General features: G+C 40.8%; 1 protein-coding gene across 7 annotated transcripts in view; it reads left to right on the forward strand.

The window, feature by feature from the left end:
* The first annotated feature begins 216 nt into the window (after positions 1-216).
* Positions 217-20,959, forward strand: part of CNKSR2 (connector enhancer of kinase suppressor of Ras 2) — a 216,351-nt gene continuing 195,608 nt past the window's right edge. For all 7 annotated transcript variants that reach the window (XM_056498623.1, XM_056498634.1, XM_056498644.1 and 4 more), the window contains exon 1: positions 217-542. In XM_056498623.1, coding sequence (XP_056354598.1) covers positions 479-542 — 64 coding nt within the window. In that variant the 5' untranslated portion in view covers positions 217-478. The remainder of the gene's footprint in view (positions 543-20,959) is intronic.

Consider the following 20,959-nt stretch of genomic DNA (forward strand, 5'->3'; position numbering starts at 1 on the left):
GTGTCGCTTCCCATTTCACTTGGAGATATTTTCGGGTGGCAGGAGCCGCCTCGTCATTTCCGCCAGGAGAAAAAGACACCGGCGCGGCAGCCGCGGCCGCGGAGAGCCGCGGGAGCCGCCGGGCACCAGAGCGGGCAGAGCCGAGCCCGCGCCCCGCTCGCCGCCGCCAGGACCGACCTCTCGGCGGGGCCGGGAGCCGCCGCCGCTGCCCGCGGGTTCGCGGGGGCGGGAGGCGTCGGAGCGTGCCGCCCCCTCCTCCCCCTGCCTCCTCCCCCTCCCCGCCGAGCCGGCAACATGAACTGAAATCCCCAGAGAGGCACAGAGGCGGCGAGCGAGCGAGCGGAGCGGAGGCAAGCGGGGATATAGCGGCTCTCTGCTCCCGCCGCCGGGATTCGGGCAGCGCGGTCCCTCCGCCCCGCTCAGCCTCGCCCCGAGCCCGGAGAGCGGCGGCGCCCGAGCCCCGCGCCCCCGAGTCCCCATGGCCCTCATCATGGAGCCCGTCAGCAAGTGGTCACCGAGCCAGGTCGTCGACTGGATGAAAGGTGAGGAGCGGTGCCGGGCTGCGCCGTGCCCTCTGCCATCGCCCCCACCCCGCCCCGCAGGTGCGGGGAGCTCCGCGGCTTCCCCCGCGCCGGGATCCCGCCTCCCGGCAGCGCCGGCTGCCCCCACGCTCTGGCCGGGCTGGGAAGGGAAGGGAGGCTGGAGGATCTCGGGGCCGCCTCGCTGGGGCCGGGGGCTGCGCTGCCCCCCTGGCCCGGGCTCCGAGCGGGGGCGGCGGCTGGCGATCCCCGGCTGCCCACGGAGGGGCCGGGGGCGTTGGCGGCGCTGTGGCCGCGGAGCCCGGGGTGCTCCCGGGCGGCGGCCGCCGTGTGGCGATGGAGCCGCCCCCAGCAGCGGAGGGGCGCGGGGAGCGTGTCCGGCTGCTGGCGGCGGGTGCGGCGCGAAATGCTCGCGGATGAAAGTTCGGCCGAACGTGCGGCGCTCGGGGGGACACGGCCGCGACCTCCCCCGCGAGGAGGGGCCGGGGCTCGGTGCGCGCCCTCGGGCTGCCGGGCTCCCCCTTCCCGGAGCCGCCGGGCCGGGCCGGGGCCTCCTCCTGCCGGGCCGGGGGCTCCGCGCACCGGGCGGACACCGGCCCCTGCCCGGGGCTTCTCCTCGGGAGCCGTGGCTGAGGGAGCACGAACAGTCTGGGCTCTGTGCGGTTGTTCCGCTTCTGCCGCTCCCTCACCTGTCCTCCCCTGAAATAAACTCCGATGGGAATAAAATCTGGACCTTTTGGAAACGCTTTTCTTTTATTCTGTGTGCATGCCAGTCTGGCATGGCTTTAATGCTGTAATGTGAAGAGGTATTTTGTTGTGTGGTTTTTGTGTGTATGCGTGGTTTTTCTCCGTGTTACCTTTAAGTTAGTCTGCAGCTGTGTTTTGAATAAATCACCATCTAGTCTTATATATCTTTTTATAAAGATAGAATGACCGGATGGGTACAAGTTTTGAACAACTGCTACATTGTGGGAGTTCTTTAGAACATGCTGTGTGCTTCCAATGTGACAGTTTCATCATCCTTCAAATTTCAGGCATATAGCATATGTTTTCAGTTATTCAATCCTGGCATTTTTAGCTGGCAAGTTATAATTGTATTTAGTAACATACATAGTTTTGCAGTTTCAGAAGCATTCAGGCTCTATAGAATAATAATCATAGAGAATGATGTCATATTTCATATCCTGAGAGATTAATAAAAAACTTGAAGGAACTACAGATGATCAGTGTTAAAAGCAAACAGTTTTCAGCTTCAAAATGATTTTTACAGCAATTTAGCTTCCAACATTTTTACTTTAAAATAAAAACATTGTGTAGGACTTTTTTCTAATCAGTGTCTGAGATACCTTCCCCATAATTTAGGGAATGCATAAAAATAATGAACTTGCAGTTAATGCATTTTTAAAACTCCCAAAAATGTAATACATCAAATGCTCTTCATAAATGACAGGTGAAGTGCATTGCATTGCTTTTGTATTATATTGTTATAAAATCGGTGATTTGAAAAGAACAGGCTAAATGGTAGCATTAGAAATTGTGCTGCTGGGTAAGGGATTGTAGTTAGAAACCTGTGACTAACACTTAGAGCTGTAGATCTTTTAGAAATAATAATGTAAACTTTACAAAAAGAAGCAGTTATTTCAGTTGTGCCCACTTTCTGGAATATGAAACCTGCTTTTTAGTGTTTACCTTGGGTTTTTTTTTTTGGCCTGAATGTTTGATTGTTTCTCTGGAGGACTTTGGTTTTTAGGGAATGAACCCATTTATGTTGCTTCAGTGCTTCCATTTCTACATTTTATATTCTGTGTAGCATGTGAACCTTCACTTAGGTGGTGCAAGGAGATAAAGCACCTGCCTGTGACTTGCACTCTTGGAGTAAAACCACCTAGGTAGCCACTCTGGTTTCAAAAGCTGAGCCTGGAAACAAGTATGACCAGTAGCTGGGGGCAGGTTTGCTCCTGCCTGATGGGTCACACCTTGCTGAGTTTGGGGAAAGGATGGAAGTGGATAAAGGCAAGCAGTCTTTGCTGCAACAACTTTATTTTCCTTACTTACAATGTGTAGTGTTGCAGACATTGGTATTGAAACCTAGATGAAAAAATGCTCTTCTAATGCTTGAAGTGCATTGTTCCCTGCAAATTCTATTTCTGAAAGTCGCTAAAATAGCTTATTTGTGTTTTAAGAGGTACCCAAGGCAGTTTGATGAGTAAAACATGAATGTGTCTGTCATGAGAAGTTTGGGAGGAGTGCAGTAGTGGTCTTAGTGTTAGCAGCAGTCAAGTCTGGCTTGCATAAATGATATTAAACTTCAAGATATGAGAATATTTTGCTGACTTACTGGAGGTTATTTTACAGAATTATAAATGTTGGACTTGGTTTTAACCTCTTACTTGAAGTAAGTGTCCTGCTATGTCATATGCCTGCTCACAGCAGCTCTGTAAAGAGAATTCTTCCAAATAAATTTTGATGTTCAAAGCAAAATCCTTCCTGAAAAAGGAAAATCCTACTGTTCAACATCGTTTACAGTTATCTGAAAGTAAAGGGAAATGAAACACTCTAGATTTTATTGCTCTCAGTGTTTTTGTGATGGTCTTGTTGTTATGACCTGAACATTTGTAGTAAAAGGCCTCATCTGGAATTCTTTATTTAGGCAAAAGAACCATTACCTCAGTGGCATTTTGCTCAGAGTAGTGATAAAGGTTTGGGCCTGAAATTATAAGATGTGAGAAATGAACGTGGGGAAAGTATTTGAACTCAGAGGGGTTAGATAAAAGTGCCAAGCTCTGGGCTGGATTCTGGTATAGGGAACAGGCTCAAGACTGGGTATTCATGGAATAAATGCAGTTTCTCCAGTGTCTTGTCAGTTTTTATTCCTTGACATACATTTTGTCTGTGGATCCCTGTAGTGGCCTAATGCCACTGCTGCTGAGCTACAGGGCTGTACCTGGAATTGGTTATACAACTATCTACATTTTGACTGTGAAAATGTGTACAATAAGAAGTTGTGGACCTAAGTACCAGTTAAAACTTTGCAAGTGAAAGAGAAAAAGTGAGGGGGGTCTATGTCACCGTATGAGTTTTCTAGGGTTTAAAGGGAATGCAGAAGAGTAACTGTCACAGAGCTGGAAAAAGCGTGGAAGGATTAGCTCATCTCTCCCACAGGATGGCATATTGTACATGGAAGATAAAATGACTATTTGAATTGATTCAAAGCATGTATTATTGTGCTTTTCACATATTTAGCACTAATTTGAAAGGTCCTGTATGGATCAGTGAGATGAAAGTGTCAGCCCCCTCCTCTGCCTCCCCTCTGGAGGACACGTGTGGATTCCACTGCCGTGTCTCAAGATGTTGACACATTTCCTAGGCAAGCGTTGTTGAACGTCATGGCCTTCACTCACTCAGAAGGTGAACATGCCAGATGTATTTTAGATTTCTGAGGCTCTGAGAACACGTAAAGACACTCAGTTACTTACCAACACTGGGATGTTTTTAACTGAGTTTTCTAATCTAACTTCTTTAGTCTGAGGTTGTCGATGATTGCTGTATTTTGATGAGGGCTTGCTGCTTTCAACAGTATTCTAATTTAAATTCAATACCAATCTCTCAATGGCAGAATCTGTTCTAAAAGACAGTCCACCTGAAAAAAAAATCGATATTACTTTATTTAACAATAAATATTTATTAAATATTTATGTTTTTCTGGCTTGAATGACAGCTCATAGGGCTTATACGAAGTTCGTACAGCTTAAACTGTTGTAACAGTAGTAGTGCTCAAGAAGCTGACATCTGAGGCATGGAGTTACCTTTAAAGGCTTCTAATGCTAAGGAATAAGGGCTTTTTACGTCTATAAAGTCTACTCTGCCATGGTTTAGAAGGATGAAAATATTTAGAAGGATTGAGGGGAGAGAAGCAGAAATGTGAACGTGCTAGCAAAGTGAAAGCAGAGTGCAGAAGTTCCCCATCTGTATGAGTGAATGTTGCATGGGTTTGAGAGTTGTTTCTGTCTGCTCTTTGAGTGCTGAAGTTCATGCCCATTTTCAGTGACATGTGTGTTTGCAGAGTCATCATGGGCAGCCAACAACTGTGCTCCACTTGCAGTAGCAGGAGTTATGTGTTATCAAGAAAATGCAGCAGTTTGTGGGAATGCTCTGACACACAATTCTCCAGTACTTAACGATGATTTTAAAAGGTATTGCCATGGGGATCCTCCTACTCCTGTTCCTGTGCATACAGAGCCCTGGCACTGCCGTGGCAGCACCCAGGTTCTGCTGCAGTTCCTGAGCCATCAGTTAGCAGCAGGGAAGCTCATCAGTGAAATCACAATTCTCTCACAGCACTGGGATCTAGCAAATCAGTTTATGCCTGAAAAAAAGTAAGGGTGAATCCTGTGTTCAGGGTCACTATCAGACTGACCTATAATATATATAGATATATACATTATTTTTGGCCATGTGTTTCCCTAAAGACTGACATGGACTGAGTTTAGGGAAGTTTATTCTGGAGTGCAGGATGGACTACGGTGCTACCAAGGCATATGTAAGCACCTTCTTTATGGTAAAGAGGGGTTGTATTTCCACAAATGTATGTGCCTTATTTAGGGCTTTCAATTTTCTACATAGTTTTAGTTTTTCTTCTAGTGGTCTGTTAAGTTAGATGTTCTTTCTTATGCTACTTGCCTTCACATTGATTTTGGCAGGGCCCTTAAAAATTGTGACTATTAGAAATAATATGGAAAAGGCAGAGTTGTCGTGGAAAAAAAAGCTGGAGAGTATGAAAAACACTTGGATTCTGAAACTTCAATTCCTTGTCAAGTGTGTGTAGGTGACTGATGAGTGTCAGAATAGTCATCAAGTTAATAGTCATTACTAAGTGCCATATGTGGAATAGATCAGGCGTTTTACGATTTGTCAGCATTAAACCACTATTTTCTCTCTCCAAGGTAAAGCAAACTGAAATTTTACAGTGTTGGAGGGTACATGTAGTACTTCATTAGCTTTGAAGTGATGTGATTAAATGGATTTATGACTTTTACTGTAATGCCTAGTAAAAAAAGCTGTAGAAAAATATGAAATAATGCCATAGCTGGAGTTTAATTTTGATGAACACACAACCTCTTCAATTTATACTTAGTTACTCTGTAAGAAAGTAACAAGAATTTTAGTTAAAGTGGGGGAGTTTTTGGAGAGGGGAGTTTTACAAAGGCAGGTAGTCAAGAGTCAAACTGCATTATTCCAAACTTTAGTTTTAGGGACTTCAGCTTTAAAACTGTACTAAAAGCAGTGCTGAAAGATCTCCCTCTCTAGTTTGTTTATTTTTCCTGTGGATCTCTCACTTTTTGCTTGCCCTTCTGACATTAGGAGTTTTAGCAGTATCAATGGCCACCACATCAGTCACAGTGATTGGTTTTAGAGCATCTTTGTTCGTGATTAGAAAACCTCTCCAGCCATTGTTTATCAGCAGAAAAGGAAACTGCAGTTGCAACTGGGATGTGTCAAAGCCTAACAGCCGGGTGTTGCCATAGCAAAGGAGATGTTACATAAGCAGCCACTCTGCAAATAATTCACGCAGCCAAATTTTAAGCATAACATCAGAATTCATTTTTAAATTTATGATGTTTTTAGGAGGGAGCTTTCCTAGATGAGGTCATCTCAGTCGCTCCTGAAATTGATGTGCTTAGTTATGAAGTTGTTTTAGCATTGCCCATTTAACACCTTTATTTTGTTTGAACATATTGTTCTATTTCTGAAACATCTGCTAGTTTAAATATGGCCTCACAATATGTTTTCTCGAGTGGTTTTTTTCAACAGTTCAGTAAAGCTCTGTATTTTGATCTTACTCAAATTTATTTGCACAATGCAGTATTAAACTAAGAAATTTACAAATGCCTTTTCTAGTTAAGGGATGTCAAGAATTTTGCAAGGCAGCAATATAAACCAGATAACTTTTCAGATGGGAGGATTGAAATACATATAAAGATAGATTTTTAGAATCTTTGCAAGCAGTTGTCTTTAGGCACTCCAGCAGTAATAACCCAGGCAGTTTTATCTTCTAAACCCCAAATTGACAAATGGTCTAGCCTTTCTCTCTGATCTGCAGAAGTGTAGATAACCATTTAATCTCAGTTAAGTTGCTGTAGCTTTTGATTGTACTGTATTTCCCAGAGTCAAGCAGTAATATTTGTTACCATTTTCCAGAGGAATGAGGAGAAGCTGCTTCCTGAGAAATTTCTCCTTGTATAGGCTTGTATTCAAAGGTATGCAACAACGAGAAAGAGCTGATTCTTTTAGGCTTCCATATTGTGTAACTGCATTTTTTTTTTTTTTTTTTCCCCAAGAAGTTACAATATCCTCATTAAATCATAACTGCACTGGGGATCACCTTTAACAAGCACTTACCTTCTTCAGGTTAACAACTTCAGATTTTTTGATCCAAATAAAGCAAAACTGTGCTTTCATACTTACTGATTAAATTATTTACTTAATGAATACTTTAAACCTTCAGTTTAGATGCTTAAGAGTTACCAAGAAAAATGCTGAAGAATAAGAGTTCCCAAATACCTTGTTAAAAAGTCCTGTCTGGAAACACTGTGTTGGGAAATTCTAAAAAGGCCACATTTTCTTCAATGGTCTCTTCCAGCTTTTCAAATGAATTTGCTTTCTATAAAAAGATGAAGTAAGGAGACGGAGGTGAGTTATGTTTTCTCAGAAGAAAAATTTTGGGAGCCCAATATTAGGCTCATATTATAAGAAATCTACTGCCACACAAACCTGCTCAGAGCACTGTTAATTTCTTGTTGTGAGACAGACCTAGCAGGGCAGTTCCTCCAGTGTAAAATAGCTGACTGTCCAAGAGCAAGCATCTGCTGCTCCTTGTGATTTCCTTTCCTGCAGCTGAAGGATGAAGGACTATAAGACAAGGATCCATGGGTCTGGGGCAGCCAAGATATGGAATGCTTTATGCACATCCAGTTGTATGCACATTTTTGCCCTCCCTGTGTATGGGATTTAGCAGATATCTGGGAGACAAAATAAATTTTTCCTTGAGTTTTTTAATGCAGGCATTTTTCTTATGCAAAGGGAATCCAGCACTGTCTATAGCAAGTAATTTTATAGTCCTGGAGGCTTAAAAATCTACCCCATTCTGTGCTACTTATCTGCCAGATAATATTATCTTGAAGAAAATAGCTGTGGATGTCATCTTGTAGGATGTTTGGCATTCCAGCTTATCCTTTAAGTAGAAATTTAGGGCACTTGGTACCTCAGATGAAGTGGCTAGAACAGTAATTTCAAAGTGTTTGGCCTTACATGATTAACATCTGCTACAGTACCATATGGTGGGAATTTCTAAGTAAACAATTAATATTGGAGTGCACCAGAGTAAGCCTTAATTAAACTGTATTCAGCTGAAGTGTACTATTTTAATATAGTCAGATGCAAAATGCTGTAGTTTTTTTGTTGATACCTTTTTCTATTGTGTGAAGAAGAGTGAAAAATGTTGATGAGAATTATTTGAGCCTTTAAATTGAAGGTTCAAGTAGCTATTAAAATAAATGGTTTAGGACTTGCATCAGCCTCAGGCATCCATTGATTTAAGTGGGACAGGATCTATATTTGGTGATGTTGAGTTGTGCTTTGTGAATGCTGTGGTGGCCCTGCTGGGATTTTACTGGTGGGGTGTGGGTGCTCACAGGGTGTCCAGCAGAGCTGCATGAGCCATTTTCACAGAGCTTCAGATATTGCTGATGGGGCCATGCCTGTGCTACTGGGTCTAGTGGCACTGGTGGAATGACACCTTCCTGTGTGAGCTGCCAGGATAGTCTGGAGGAGTGCTGGGGTGGCAGCTAAGGTTGTCCATGAGCGTGGGTAATGCAGAGACCTCTCCCTGGCCTCTTGTATTTGGAGGATGAGCATACCCATGTATAGAGCTGAGCAGTTGGCAGGGTCACCTCTAAAGGGCTCCTTCCTCCCACAGGGAATGATTGTCAGCTGTAGAGAAGTTGATAACATTACTGGTTTTGTTAAAGTGTAGAATATATTTTTAGTTTGGTCAGATCCACCAGTTGCCAGTAGCTACAGCTATGAATGACCTATTTTTAAATAGGTATTTTTTCCCTGTTTTCTCCCCCTTCTTTCTCTCCTGATAATCTTCACATCAATAAGAAGGTGAAGAAATCCTTCCTCTGCATATTGAGGCCAGGTAAATATAGGTGGGATGTGCCAGTGTTGTCTGAGTAATTCACTAGATGGCATTCTTCCCTCTGAGTCAACGCTGAAACCCTTCATGAGAATGACAAGAGAACTTAGTCATTTTAGTGAGATGCCAACCTGAAATCTTGGCCAGGTGTGGTTGCTGAAGGCTTGCTTCCTATAGTAGTGGGAGAGTTAGCTGCAGCACACTAATTAAATTGCATGTTAATAATTAAAATCCTTGTAACTGGATTCCGCTCATCGATATCCATTACTGACATGCACCTGCCTTACTTTCTTTAATTGCTTTGCAGTTTTGTTGGTTACTTTTGTATAGTTGATAGTTTGATTTGCAAGGTGCAGTGCTGTTCTTGTCCTCGTTTTGTTTCAAATTTTTCTGTTTGAAGAAAAATTGGTAGAGGGATCTGTTGAACACAAAGTAAAATTGCTTTTTAAAAAAACCAGCTTAGGTTGTGTACACTCAACAGTTGTGAACCTGCACTTGTCCTGCTTTGTGTAGACCTTTTAAACACCAAAAAAAGTAACAATTTTCTTCTTGCTTAGTTTGAGTGAAGTGTGACTGGAGACATTTTTGTGAGATATCCAAAAAGTACCTTCTTGGGTGTTAAGCACTGGCTGACTTCTGGCTGTCTTCTTTATTGTTGCTTTGTCATCATGGATAGAACCATATGCCCTTTGTCTCATTTCTCTTCAGAGATCAAGAATGGCTCTTCTTGGTAGATTTTATTTTGTTAGAGCGGATGTGAAAAGAACTCAAACCAAATACTTTAGTGTGTTTTTATTTTGGTAGTCCACTTCTACTTGTTTCCAAAATTTTCTCTAAATGCAGAATGGCAAAATGGTCCTTACTGCTTTTCAAGAAGTGTTAATAATTTCAAATGTTGCAATCTTAAAATATTTCCAAATAAAATTATATGTTAGTTTAACCTAGAATGTGGAGGCTTAACATTTCTTAAATTTCTTTTAATGTTTTTTGATGTAATGTTGAATATTGTGCCCCACAAATCCTCTTAAAATACCAGAAGTCTGTAATTTCACTGTTGGATACTGGATTTCAAAAGCTAATGTAGTTTTGGTTGCTTCAGTCATTATTTCATTGTATGTTTTAAACTGTCCAGATTTTAGCTGTTTAATGCAGTCTGGGGTCAAAAGTCTATTACTGGAGTCCTGATAACTGAGTCCAAGAGCACTGAGTCCAAAAGCACAGTATAGTGTGAATAATTTGTCATGCTCTGCATGTGGATTTGACAGAGATGTGGCCTGAAAGTATAAACATTGCACATTAAAAAATTCCATATAAGTGTCAATCTGAACATTTGAAGAACATAGGACAGATTATCATTAGAAAAATAAGACAGGTCTATGACAGGACTCCTCGAGAGCAAGTAAACTCATTTTTGAAAAGGACTGGATAGTTCATAGCCTTCAAAGGACTGTTTTAATTATGAGTGCTTTAGTAAACTTCATTACTGAGAGAGCGTTTGAATGACTAATGAGTTATGGTGAAGCTACTGTTTACAACTGTAGAAAGTATAATGATGTATATGTAATCATGAAGTTTCTGTATTTCCTATGATTACCATATTTTCTTGTTGGTTTGGTAGGATTTTTTTGATGTTTTTTGCTGTTGTTGTGGGTCTTTTTTTCATGCATTGGTTTTGGTGTTCCTGATAACTACCTTGACTTGAATAAGACAGCTGAAGAGTAGTGGCAGTGAAGAAGTGGTAGCCATCTCACAGAATCACAGAATTGTTGTGGTTGGAAGGGACCTCTGGAGATAATCCTGTCCAGCCCCCCTGCCAAGGCAGGGTCACCTGGAGCAGGTGATATGGGAATGTGTCCAGCTGGGTTTTGGATGCCTCCAGAGAGGAACACTCCACAACCTCACTGGCAGCCTGTTCCAATGCTCTGCCACCTTCAATGTAAAGAAGCTTTTCCTCATGTTAAGGTGGAACTTCCCATGTTTTAGTTTATGGGCATTGCTTCTTTTCCTGTTGCTAGGCACCATTGAAAACAGTCTGGCACTATTTTCTTGGCCTCCATCTCCTTTATGGAAATGTCAGTATTTGAAAATGGTTTTGGTAGTTTACCAGTCCAAGGTCTTGAGAAAAACCAAAACAAGACAAAAATCACTTTTCTGTGAAAATCCCATTTACTGGGTAGTATTTGTTAGATGAACAAAAGATTAAATCTGTTGCAGAGATCTAAAGGTAGTTTCTTTTCAGTTACTAAAATTCTACAAAGTTAGTTTACAAGGAGCTCACCAATATTTTGGATCTGTCTTGGACAGTAAATCCCCTTTCCTGTTATTTATCTGGGCATCATCTAGTTTCTGTCTTGCATCTTCCCTGTTGTTGCTCAGCTCACTGTAAGATGAGCTGAACTATCCAATTACAGACTGCTAATGAGCTATGAATGAGTAAACTAAACAGTCTGGGCAATTAATGCCTGCCTCTGGTGGCTGCCTCTGTTACCAGCTGTAGGGTTTCATGAGTATTCCTGACACCTTTGCCTTCCAAAGTGGGGTGCAGTGATGTGCTGTAGGTGGCTGCCTGGGCATCCAGCTGCTGTGACTGTGGGACAGAGGCTTGAGCTGCAGAATGGCATGTCCTGAATGTTTTTCCCTCTGCAGATATGAGCAAATTCTTCTTTAGAGGAATGAGTGCTCTGTGTAATAGAGTAACTGAAAATTGAACTTCAGTATGTGACAGGTCCCTTCAAAAACCCAAAAATTAATTGAAGTTTGCTTTCCAGTTCAAGAGAAGGAAGAGCAGAATACAAACTTTGCTGCCCAGTCTGTTATTAAAAAATATTTAAAAGACCTTTACAAAATGTTTGTTTTTCAGTTGACAGAGTAGTCTCTTGTTGGAATGGTGACATTTTAGATTCAAAGGGAAAATGAAAGTCATGTAACTCTTCATCTGCGCATTCACCAATTCAGGCAGGATTAAATAAGACCTAGAAATTGTAATATTGTCATTTCATTAGATTTCCCCTTGTTTGTGTTCAGTAATGCAAGTAATTGACTTGTATTTATCCTAAGAATTAAAATTGTAAACCCTAATCCTTTACCCTCTTGTTTGGTGCTCTCAAATACTATAAGGAGCTTCCTGCAGGATACTGTTTTGATAAATCTTACTAAATCAAACTTTAAAAATTACAATGAGTCCTCTGAAGGCAAAGATTGATGTATGGAGTTTATTCTCAATCAATGGTAAATTTGTTTATAAAATTAAAAATGTATCTAATTTTCTTTTGGTAGAGTCTTTGAATGTGTTATAGCAGGTCACAAACTTGTAACTCAATAATTTTGAGTTCAAAGTATCTCATTAATGTCAAATGTTAGGAGTGTACTCACTAGAAGGAAAGTGGCTTCCAGATTGCAGAAATTCAGAAATGGGCAGATACATAGAAGTAGCTTTTTGGTGGTGTGATTTTGGTATTTAAATCTCAAGAGGTAATTTAAAAAATTTGTTTGTTTGCTCTTGGTTTGTTTGGAGTTTTTTGTTGTTTTTTTGCTTGTTTGTTTGTTTGATGCTCACTATTTTAGGATGTTTTGTCACTGTGGAACGACTCAAAATAATAAGTAGTGTAATGGTGAAATTATGCCATGAGTGTCGAGAAGAATAAATCCTTGTAGCTTCTGTAGAACACACCCTTCTTGAGTGGAATCAAGCATGCTGAGAACAATTGACCTGAACTTTTGATGAGTTCTTAAATGTGCCTCTTTTAAAGTTATTATCATATGACAGATGGGGAGTAAGCCAGCTAGGAATTCAGAGAGGTCAGATACGGTCAGGTATAAAGAATTGTCTGCCTGATTGATTTTTTTGGGGATTTTTTTTTTTTACCCTTTTTTTCCCCTTCCCTTAATGCCTTTTTGCTGTGACATATGTGACTTAATATTTGAGTTTGCTCTGTGCACTCTAATCCAATTGCTTTGTTTAGTCAAATGAATGTTTTTTGTTTTGTTCTGAATTTTAGCTATTGGTTTTTGCATTAAATGTGCATATTTAATTAGGATATGTTATTAAAGATTAGATTCTCACAATGGGATGTGTGCCAGCTCATGAAATGAAGTCATGCTTGTCAGGAGATAGTAAATAATAAGCTTAGGAAGGTTTAAAAGATGTGTCTTGCAAAACATTAGCCCTTGTAATGAGTGCAAAGTGGCAACAGCACATAAATATCAATTGTTTTTCTCCAGTGGATCCGTTTGAATATGAGTTTTCTTAATTTGAATTAAATTTTCTTTTACCAGTTTAATGAAATAAGCAAGAAGGGATGTTTGTCTTTTCAGAAACCAGTTTCCCATCCCAGACAATGGCTTGTTTTGAATTGAAGGGGAACAATCCAGCATTCATGCAGTATCTTGTAATCTCTGTTCACAAAACCACTTTAAGAAATAAGAAACTTCTGTCCAGTGAATCTCCATTTAGCTGCAAATACGTATTTTGGATTCCCAGCTTTGCTTCCAGGACTCAGTATTTTGTTCTTCATTTTACCCAGAATCTTTTAATAATCATAGGTGCAAGGGCTGGGAGCTTAAGGTTTCCTGTGCTCTTAAATGCCTTGAGCATCCTGGCTGGTGTGCCCAGGGTGGCATTAGCAACAACAGCATCTGGAGGCAAGGATGTGTCTGTCTCCATCCTAATTTGATCTGACAAAACTGCCTGCAATCCTGCCCTGTGATTTTAAATTCAGGCATCTAATTCCTGCTTTCAAGTGCCTGAGTCTCTCTCCTTGGGCCTGGGCACACTAAGTCTTCTGCTAATATGTGCAGTGGGCTTTCTGCTGATGTTTTTGGTGTTGCTCCTGGTGCTTTTGGGAGAAGGAGCAGCTGGCACAGCCCTTGTTTGGGGGGCACCTCCAGCCTGAAGCAGGGGGGAAAATAGGAAACTTATGTTGGAATGCAATTGTATGATGTGGAAAGCAGAGTCCCTTAAGTGGAGAGGAGGAAAAAGGTCTACTATGCATACACACATACTCCTAGTCACTTTTTTTTACATTATGAAATAATGTATACCTAATATTCTGTGGGTACCATGCTACCATTTTTGGCCAGTGCACAAAACATTGGTACTCAATACTTGAGGGACTTAGAATGTCCTACAGTTAATTTTGCATGAAACTTACCCCAAGTGTCTGAACAAAATTACAGAATTTTTTTTTTTTACTGCTGATTTTTTTTTTTTTTTTTCCTCTGTGCTGCTGGACCCCATTTATTGCTGGCATTTGTGGGGAGTTGGCAGTATTGCAGTAGCAGGAGAAGGGGCTGCTCATCACCTGCTACTTGGGTGATACTGCTCTGGCTCCTCCTTGTCACAGGGGAGGGAGAAGGTTCAGTGTCTTATGTCACCTTCAGTTTCGGTGCACTGAAGCATTTCTAACTGACTGCCTGCTTTTTTTTAATGAAAGAAATTTGTCTTGTAGCAGCTTTATAAGCCCAGCTAATTAAAACCACTGTTATATTACTTGCCATGTATCCTGTTTATTAGGCAGAAATTGTTTGCACTTTGACAGATTCATTTCTTGCTGATATTAGTTTTGTAGGATGCTGCTGTCTTGGACTTCTGTAACTTAGAAATAATAAGGCATTTTAAATACTGGCAAATACAAAGTTTTGTTAATCATTAACACAGAAAACATTTTCAGTCTCATTTAGCTTTATAAGATACAGTTTGTTCTCTCTGTGTGAATGCCTTATGTGGAGACTAAGTTGACCTTTAGCTGGATACATGAAGCTGGGCATTGTATTGTAAATTAAGAAATGGTTACAATAACCATAATCCTTTTCTAGCAACTTTTTTAAAAAGAAAAATTCTCTTTTTTAGTGAAGATCTGGGAATGTCTGTGCTTTCTTAGGCACTCGATGGTGATGCCTTTCAAATTACTTGAAGGCCTTGTGTGTTTGTTCAGTGGCATCCTCATTGCACAGCTGTCGTTTTTCCCACCTGAATCTGTTTGTGCACAGGTGGGACTCAAGGGCTGCTGTGCTGCCTTCACCCCTGAAGCTCTGAGGAGCTTCCCCCACATGGGACTGAGCCACCTCATACACAAACCATACTTTTCCTCCTATCTTTTACCAAAAGCTGTAGGGTGGATTGAGGATTGGCAACCTCTTTACTTTTGTCCCTGCTGGCAAGCAGTTCCTTGAAAGAGTTTTTGGTGGTCGTGATGACGCAGATTCTCTAGCACACTGAAAAGTACAAAAGTCATTATTAATGGCTTAAAATTTCACAAATGAGCTTTCTATCCAAATTGGATTATTTTTGTAAGTACAGGAGTCTTAAAAATGAAGACCAACCACCCCCACCTACCAAAAGTAAGGGATGGAGAGGGCTTAAGTAAGCACCAGTCTTCATCCTTGAGTAAGAAGGATGTTGCAGCCTGACAAGTCGGAATAAGTAATTATGTAGGTTGTTTGGAGGGAGAGATCTGGTCACACAGTGGTAATTGCTGGTACTTCTGGTTGAGCAGTAGAAGCCATCATATTTTGCCATTTGGTTCACCATTATTCTGACTGAATGTAGGAGAGAAGAGACTTTGTGATTCATAACCTGGTATGTTGGAAGAGGCCTGGTGCCAGAAACCAACTGAGTGGGTGCCTCTTGTCTTGAGCTCTGTTAAAGGTAGGCCCTGTCTAACTTAGTTTGTCATATATAAAAAGAGAAAAGCAATGTATGAACAGAGAGAAAAAAAAGGTACTGCAATTTTTTTGTTTTATATAGATTATCTGATTATTTTAAGCAACAGGAAACCCTTCAGTATAAAATTCCTGCCTGGCATAACTTACAGGTCTGGTTTGATCTTGCAGAGCACATATTACTGTAATATTGATAAGAGAGACACTGGAGAACAAATTTATGTTGATGGAAAATAACAAATATACCACCAAAACCTAGTTCAGAGGTTCCTTGAAGCTTTATGAGAAATACCAGAGCTGTGACAAAGTACTGGTACATGGTGTTGCAGTGGCTATAGGTTCAATCTGCTTCCTCTTTATTCCAAGGGCAGGTGGGGCTTCTGTACACACTGCCCAGTAATCACCAATTACAGTGACTTAGTGTAGAAGGACTTCAAGGATTTTTAAAAGTGCTCTAAAGAGAAGTAAGTGTACCAGTTAATTTGGTGGGTCTGTACAGTATGTTCACATGTTAAAGGAAGCTCAGAATATCAGCTGAGGTCCTCAAGAGTACTCACTATTAATGATGGTAAATGCTGACATTGTGGTTAGCTCTAGTTGTTATTTGCTCCAGTATTTGAGATGTTTTTTAAAGGAACATTTTAATGGGTGTTTGTGGACTTCTTAAAGGAAAATTTGAAATGACATTATCTTACATGTTGAGACTAAACTGTTTCTGTTTCTGAGTTTGCATAAAATAAATTATGATATTTAGATATCAAGACTGGTAGGAAAAGCATCATAACCTAGAAATTGCAGAAAACCAAAAGTAACCAATGCAACATACCTTGTATAAGGGATACACCAATTTTCTTATTATGTTTCCTAATGGTAAAATATGATGACAAATGCCTATGGCATTTACCATAGGCCAGAGGTGGATTACAGGGAAGAGCAGGTGGAGAGGCTTTCATACTATTGGTAGAGGACTAGAGGAAGGTCCTTCTAGGTCTCTCTTTGGCATTACTGGTGTGGGCACTGAGCTGCTGATGTGGGGGTAGCAGGGTCACTGCTGGAGGTGGCTCTGGTGCTGAGCCACCTGTGGGCCGGGGGAGCATCTCCTGCCACAAGCCTGAGCCTCCAGCAGTCCTGGGTTATTGATGTGCTCACAGGGGAAATGGCTGGGCATGTGAGACAGGCCTGTTTGCAAGGAAAGGGAGTGATGAAGTCTCACAGTTAACAAAGAGAATTTTTTTTCAGGGTGGTTGATCTGTAGAAGGCAGGAGGAGGGTGGTGGTGATGGTAGTATCATGGTTTTATTAGAGTTAGTTCTGAAATTGGTGACTACCCTTGGACTGTGCTGCACAGGGGGAAGTGAGAGCCCTCCCAGCAGGTAGGTGTGAGCTGAAACACCTGGTAAGACAGGTGGAAGAGACTCCTGAAGGAGCTGCTCTGTGCCACCAGTGCTGCAGCCACTAGGTCTGCAATGTTCTGGTTCTGACTCAAGCCAAGCAAAGGAGTCAAGTTTATTCATAGCTCCACTCTGTAGTGAGAAGCTCTGTAACAATTGACAGTTCTGTTATGTTTTGAACACTCATTAGCACTTCAGATTAGCTATTAAAGAACATGAAACGTTTAATCACCATGTCTTTTCTTGTTAGCAGTAGTCACTAGTGGAATGCTTTAAAAAAAATTGTAATTAAGTGAAAAAATTGTACTTTAGCAATTTTGCTTGGGATGCAGCAATTTCAGTCATTGAGATTACTGCCCTGAGGAAGCTACATTTTCTTCTCCCTTAAATAATATTTTTCAACTCTTGAAATAGTAGCATAATAATTCTACACGTCATGTAGAAGCTGAAAAGATTTCCTTTTACTGCCTCTATATGTTTGGGCATTTCTAGTGTGTAGTGCAAAGGTGGAACTTTATCATGATTGAAAATGCTGATTTCTCATCTTCCAAAGTCTGCTATTTAATAAAATATAAGTGTGATACAGCAGTTTTCTGTAGCAGTGATGCATTCATTGCATTGCTTTTCCCTAGTATTAGTTAGCTCTTAAAAAAGCTATTTGGAATAGACTTCTAAGTTTAAAAAGGAGCTCACTTAATTATAGATTAAAGGAAAATTTATAAGCCTCAGAAATCTTCAAAATACTGAAGCATAGTCTTTTATAATGTTTTCAACTTGATATTCAAAAGATTTCAGTAAAATAAAACAGCTAGTTCTTTCAGGAGTCCATAATTATAGGACCTATTTCTTAAACTGAGATCTGTTTCTTTGCACAGAATCAGCATTTAATCAAAATAATTTTCATATAACTACTTGTGTTCTAGAAGTACAGAATATGTGAAAGATAAAAGAAAGCATCCATTTTTAATGGTATGCTCCAGGGAACTCTGAAGGGAATGCCGTGGAAAATACCAGTGAAACTTTGCTAATCACCCCCTGTCCTTCCCTTTGCTCTTGTAAATAGGCAAGACCTGTCCCAAGCTGTGTCAAGAGATGTGGATTCATGCTGCTGTGGTGACTGCTGCCAGCTGTGCTTTTTGGGAGTGGCAGCCAGCTCTGTACCTAGCAGTGGATGGCGAGGCATCCCCTGGCATCCCATCCCAAGGGCAGAGGAGGAGGCAGCTGAAACGCTGAGTGCAAGCAAGGAGATGGGGCTGTGGCTTCCAACAGCTCCTCCCCTGGTTCCAAGGGGAGGGGAGAGGGTGGCTGTTCAGCCTGGGGAGCTCTGAGCAGAGATCAGGTGGGATTGGGTGGACAGAGCATGGTCACACTAAAGTCTGCCCCAAATGGAGTGGGGGACTCAAGGCATCCAAACTGCAAGGCATGGACAGGGGAGGAAGAGCAGTGGGTTTGTGCAGGGAATTTGAGGATGGGAGAGATGTGACTGCTGTGGGTGTTCCTGTTTGCACTGGTTATTTGGGACTGGGCTGAGACTTTCTTTTTTTCTCTTTGCCTCAGCCACCCATGGAGAAAGAGTGAATGGACTGTAGGTGATGACTGCTGCAGTCAAAGGTTTTGGGAAGAACTGAGATGCAGGAAAAAATAGATTTTTTTTTCCTATAAATGCTGAATGGTAAAGTTTTCTGTGACACCTGACCATGAAAAATCACCCCTTGTTACATTTTTCCTGCTTCCAGTGGGGTGCATTTTTCTGTTGGCATTTAGAGGATGCTGAGTCACGAGGACTGGGTGTACAAAAGAAAATCTCCTTCTCTCTAGAGCTTAGCTTCCTTCATACAGAGATAGGAAAAACAGCCTCCTTGCAGTTCTGGCTGAAGTGCAACCTTGGTAAGAAGTGGGGATGGTCAAACTGGAGATTAAGATCAAAAAAGAAAGGGTCAATTACTACTAGAACTAAAAATACTTTTGTGGGCTTGACAATACACAAAACATTTCTTTACAAAAGGGAAGGAGGATTGTATATACTGCAGAGCTTGTAAAATCCTAAAAATACATTTATGCTTGGCAAAGCATCTGAAGGTGTCAGAAACCATAACATGTTACAAGCACCTCACAAGAAGACATCTGGGACCCTGATTCTTGAGACTGCAGTGCTGTTTTGGACTGAAGAGCTTTTTGCTGTAGACAGTATGGTAGGATTTGAGATTCTCTGAAGAGATGAGATTAAATCCTTGAAATTTGATTGTCAGCTGCTAATGTTCAAAACACTTGCAGATTTTTTTTTAAGACATTCTGTATGTATTCTATTCTAATAAATTCTGTTTTTCCATTTTATAACATGGAAAATTCTTAAAGACCAAATTAATAAAAAGTTAGAATTTAATTATTTTGCCAATATTAAAACTAAAATGAAGGAAAAAGTCAATAGGCCTTGTGGTTGTATAAAACTATCAGATTTTGGAATATATTCTATAATTTAACGCTGTCTAGTAAAGTGGGTTTAATGGGAAAGCTTTTTAAAAATATCTCCAAATGCTGATGCTTTTGAGATTTTCACAGCATTCTAAGATAATGACATTATTTTCTGAGAGAGATTGTGAAGGATATACTTAGTCTGATATTTATATTCCATCAGTAATATCAATTAAAATATTAGGACATGAGTAGCTCCACAACTTCCTGTTAGAACTAAGCCTTCATCACCTAAGAAGATGTGCAAGCTCACACTTACATAAAATGTTAGTGTGACCTGCTTTAATTTTGGTAGGGATATTCACTGTTAAAATCATGGATGGTCTCAGAAATGAGGCCCTTATTTGAGAACTGTAGCTGTGGTATGTGTACCTTTGAAAGCTTACTCTGGGGATTTTCTGGTTTTGACTTTATTTCTGCAGCTTTAATACTGCATTTGTGCTAGCATCTACCATTTCATTTGTATGTAGTTGTTTCTTAGTTACTTTATTGAGGGTGGTATGTTTCTGGGTTCCCAGTAGCTGTGAAAATAATGTAATAATGAATAGTCCTGGAAAACTACTTTTGTACTGTCAAGGACCTCTGTTTTATCTAGAATGAAAGGTTTACTTTCTGGGAAACTAAAAAAAGCATTTGTTTTTTTTAATGCCTGTACCCTCATAAACTTTTTCTAGCTGTTCACATCCAAGGCATTTTAAAAACATTGCTTTCTCATTGCTTTTGTTTAATCGCTTTTAATTGTTTTAAAATGTTTAGGCAGTCAGGGAGTGGTTTTTTTCCTCAAGATGGGAATACACTTTTAGAGAATTTAGAAAGTGCAATTGCTACCAGCTGTCTTAGACATGCATTTAAGCTTTGCTAATTTACTTGGTAAAATTCTTTCAAAACTCAACAATTTTAGGATCTAATGATTTAAGTTGGGCTGTGAAAGCCACTAATCCTCTGTGTCCAAACTAGCTTTCCTCATCCTGTGCACAGAAAGAAGAGGAGAGACGTTCTGGGATGGAATTCAATAGCATCAGGCCAAACACTGAAAGATTGTTTGCACAGCTGTGCCTAAGCGGTGACCAAACTGTTAAACAACCTAGTGGGGAGAAAATGAATAGAAACTCCTGTTGGCCAGAGGAATGAGTTTCCTGGATAGTGCTCAGGACGTTATGAAGTCATTGCACATGCTGGGTCAAGGCTTTTACCCATATTTTCCCCTTGTGCTTGGGAATACTTCATGCTTTGCTTTTTCATAATAATATAATTGACTCAAAGATCTGAACCAAATTCTGTACTGACTGATGAATGATGCACCGTAGTGTACTTACCTTTAACTTCAATTAGGGAACCTTTCCCTGCCAGTAAACTGATTCACTGATGTGAGAGGAGACAGTGCCTGTATATCTGTCTTGCTTCCTTGCAAATTGTAGATTATGAGACTGGACTACTGAGCAATAATTTAATCAGTGGCATCAGAAGAGCATTAAGCTCCATTAAATGTTGGGTCACCATCAATGTCAGATGAGTATTGAATTATGGCTTGCAACTTAGTAGTACTCATCCAAAACACAGTGCTTCAGTTCTTGGCAAGCATATAACAGTTTATTATGAAACAGATGCTTCAGAGCTTAACATATGACTGAAGTGTCAAATTGTATCAGAGAAGATGGTCCCAGCAGTAAAGTGGTGCTCAGACTTTGTGAGACACATGTT

Source organism: Oenanthe melanoleuca, chromosome 1, assembly GCF_029582105.1.
Source record: "Oenanthe melanoleuca isolate GR-GAL-2019-014 chromosome 1, OMel1.0, whole genome shotgun sequence".
NCBI classification, from domain to species: domain Eukaryota; kingdom Metazoa; phylum Chordata; class Aves; order Passeriformes; family Muscicapidae; genus Oenanthe; species Oenanthe melanoleuca.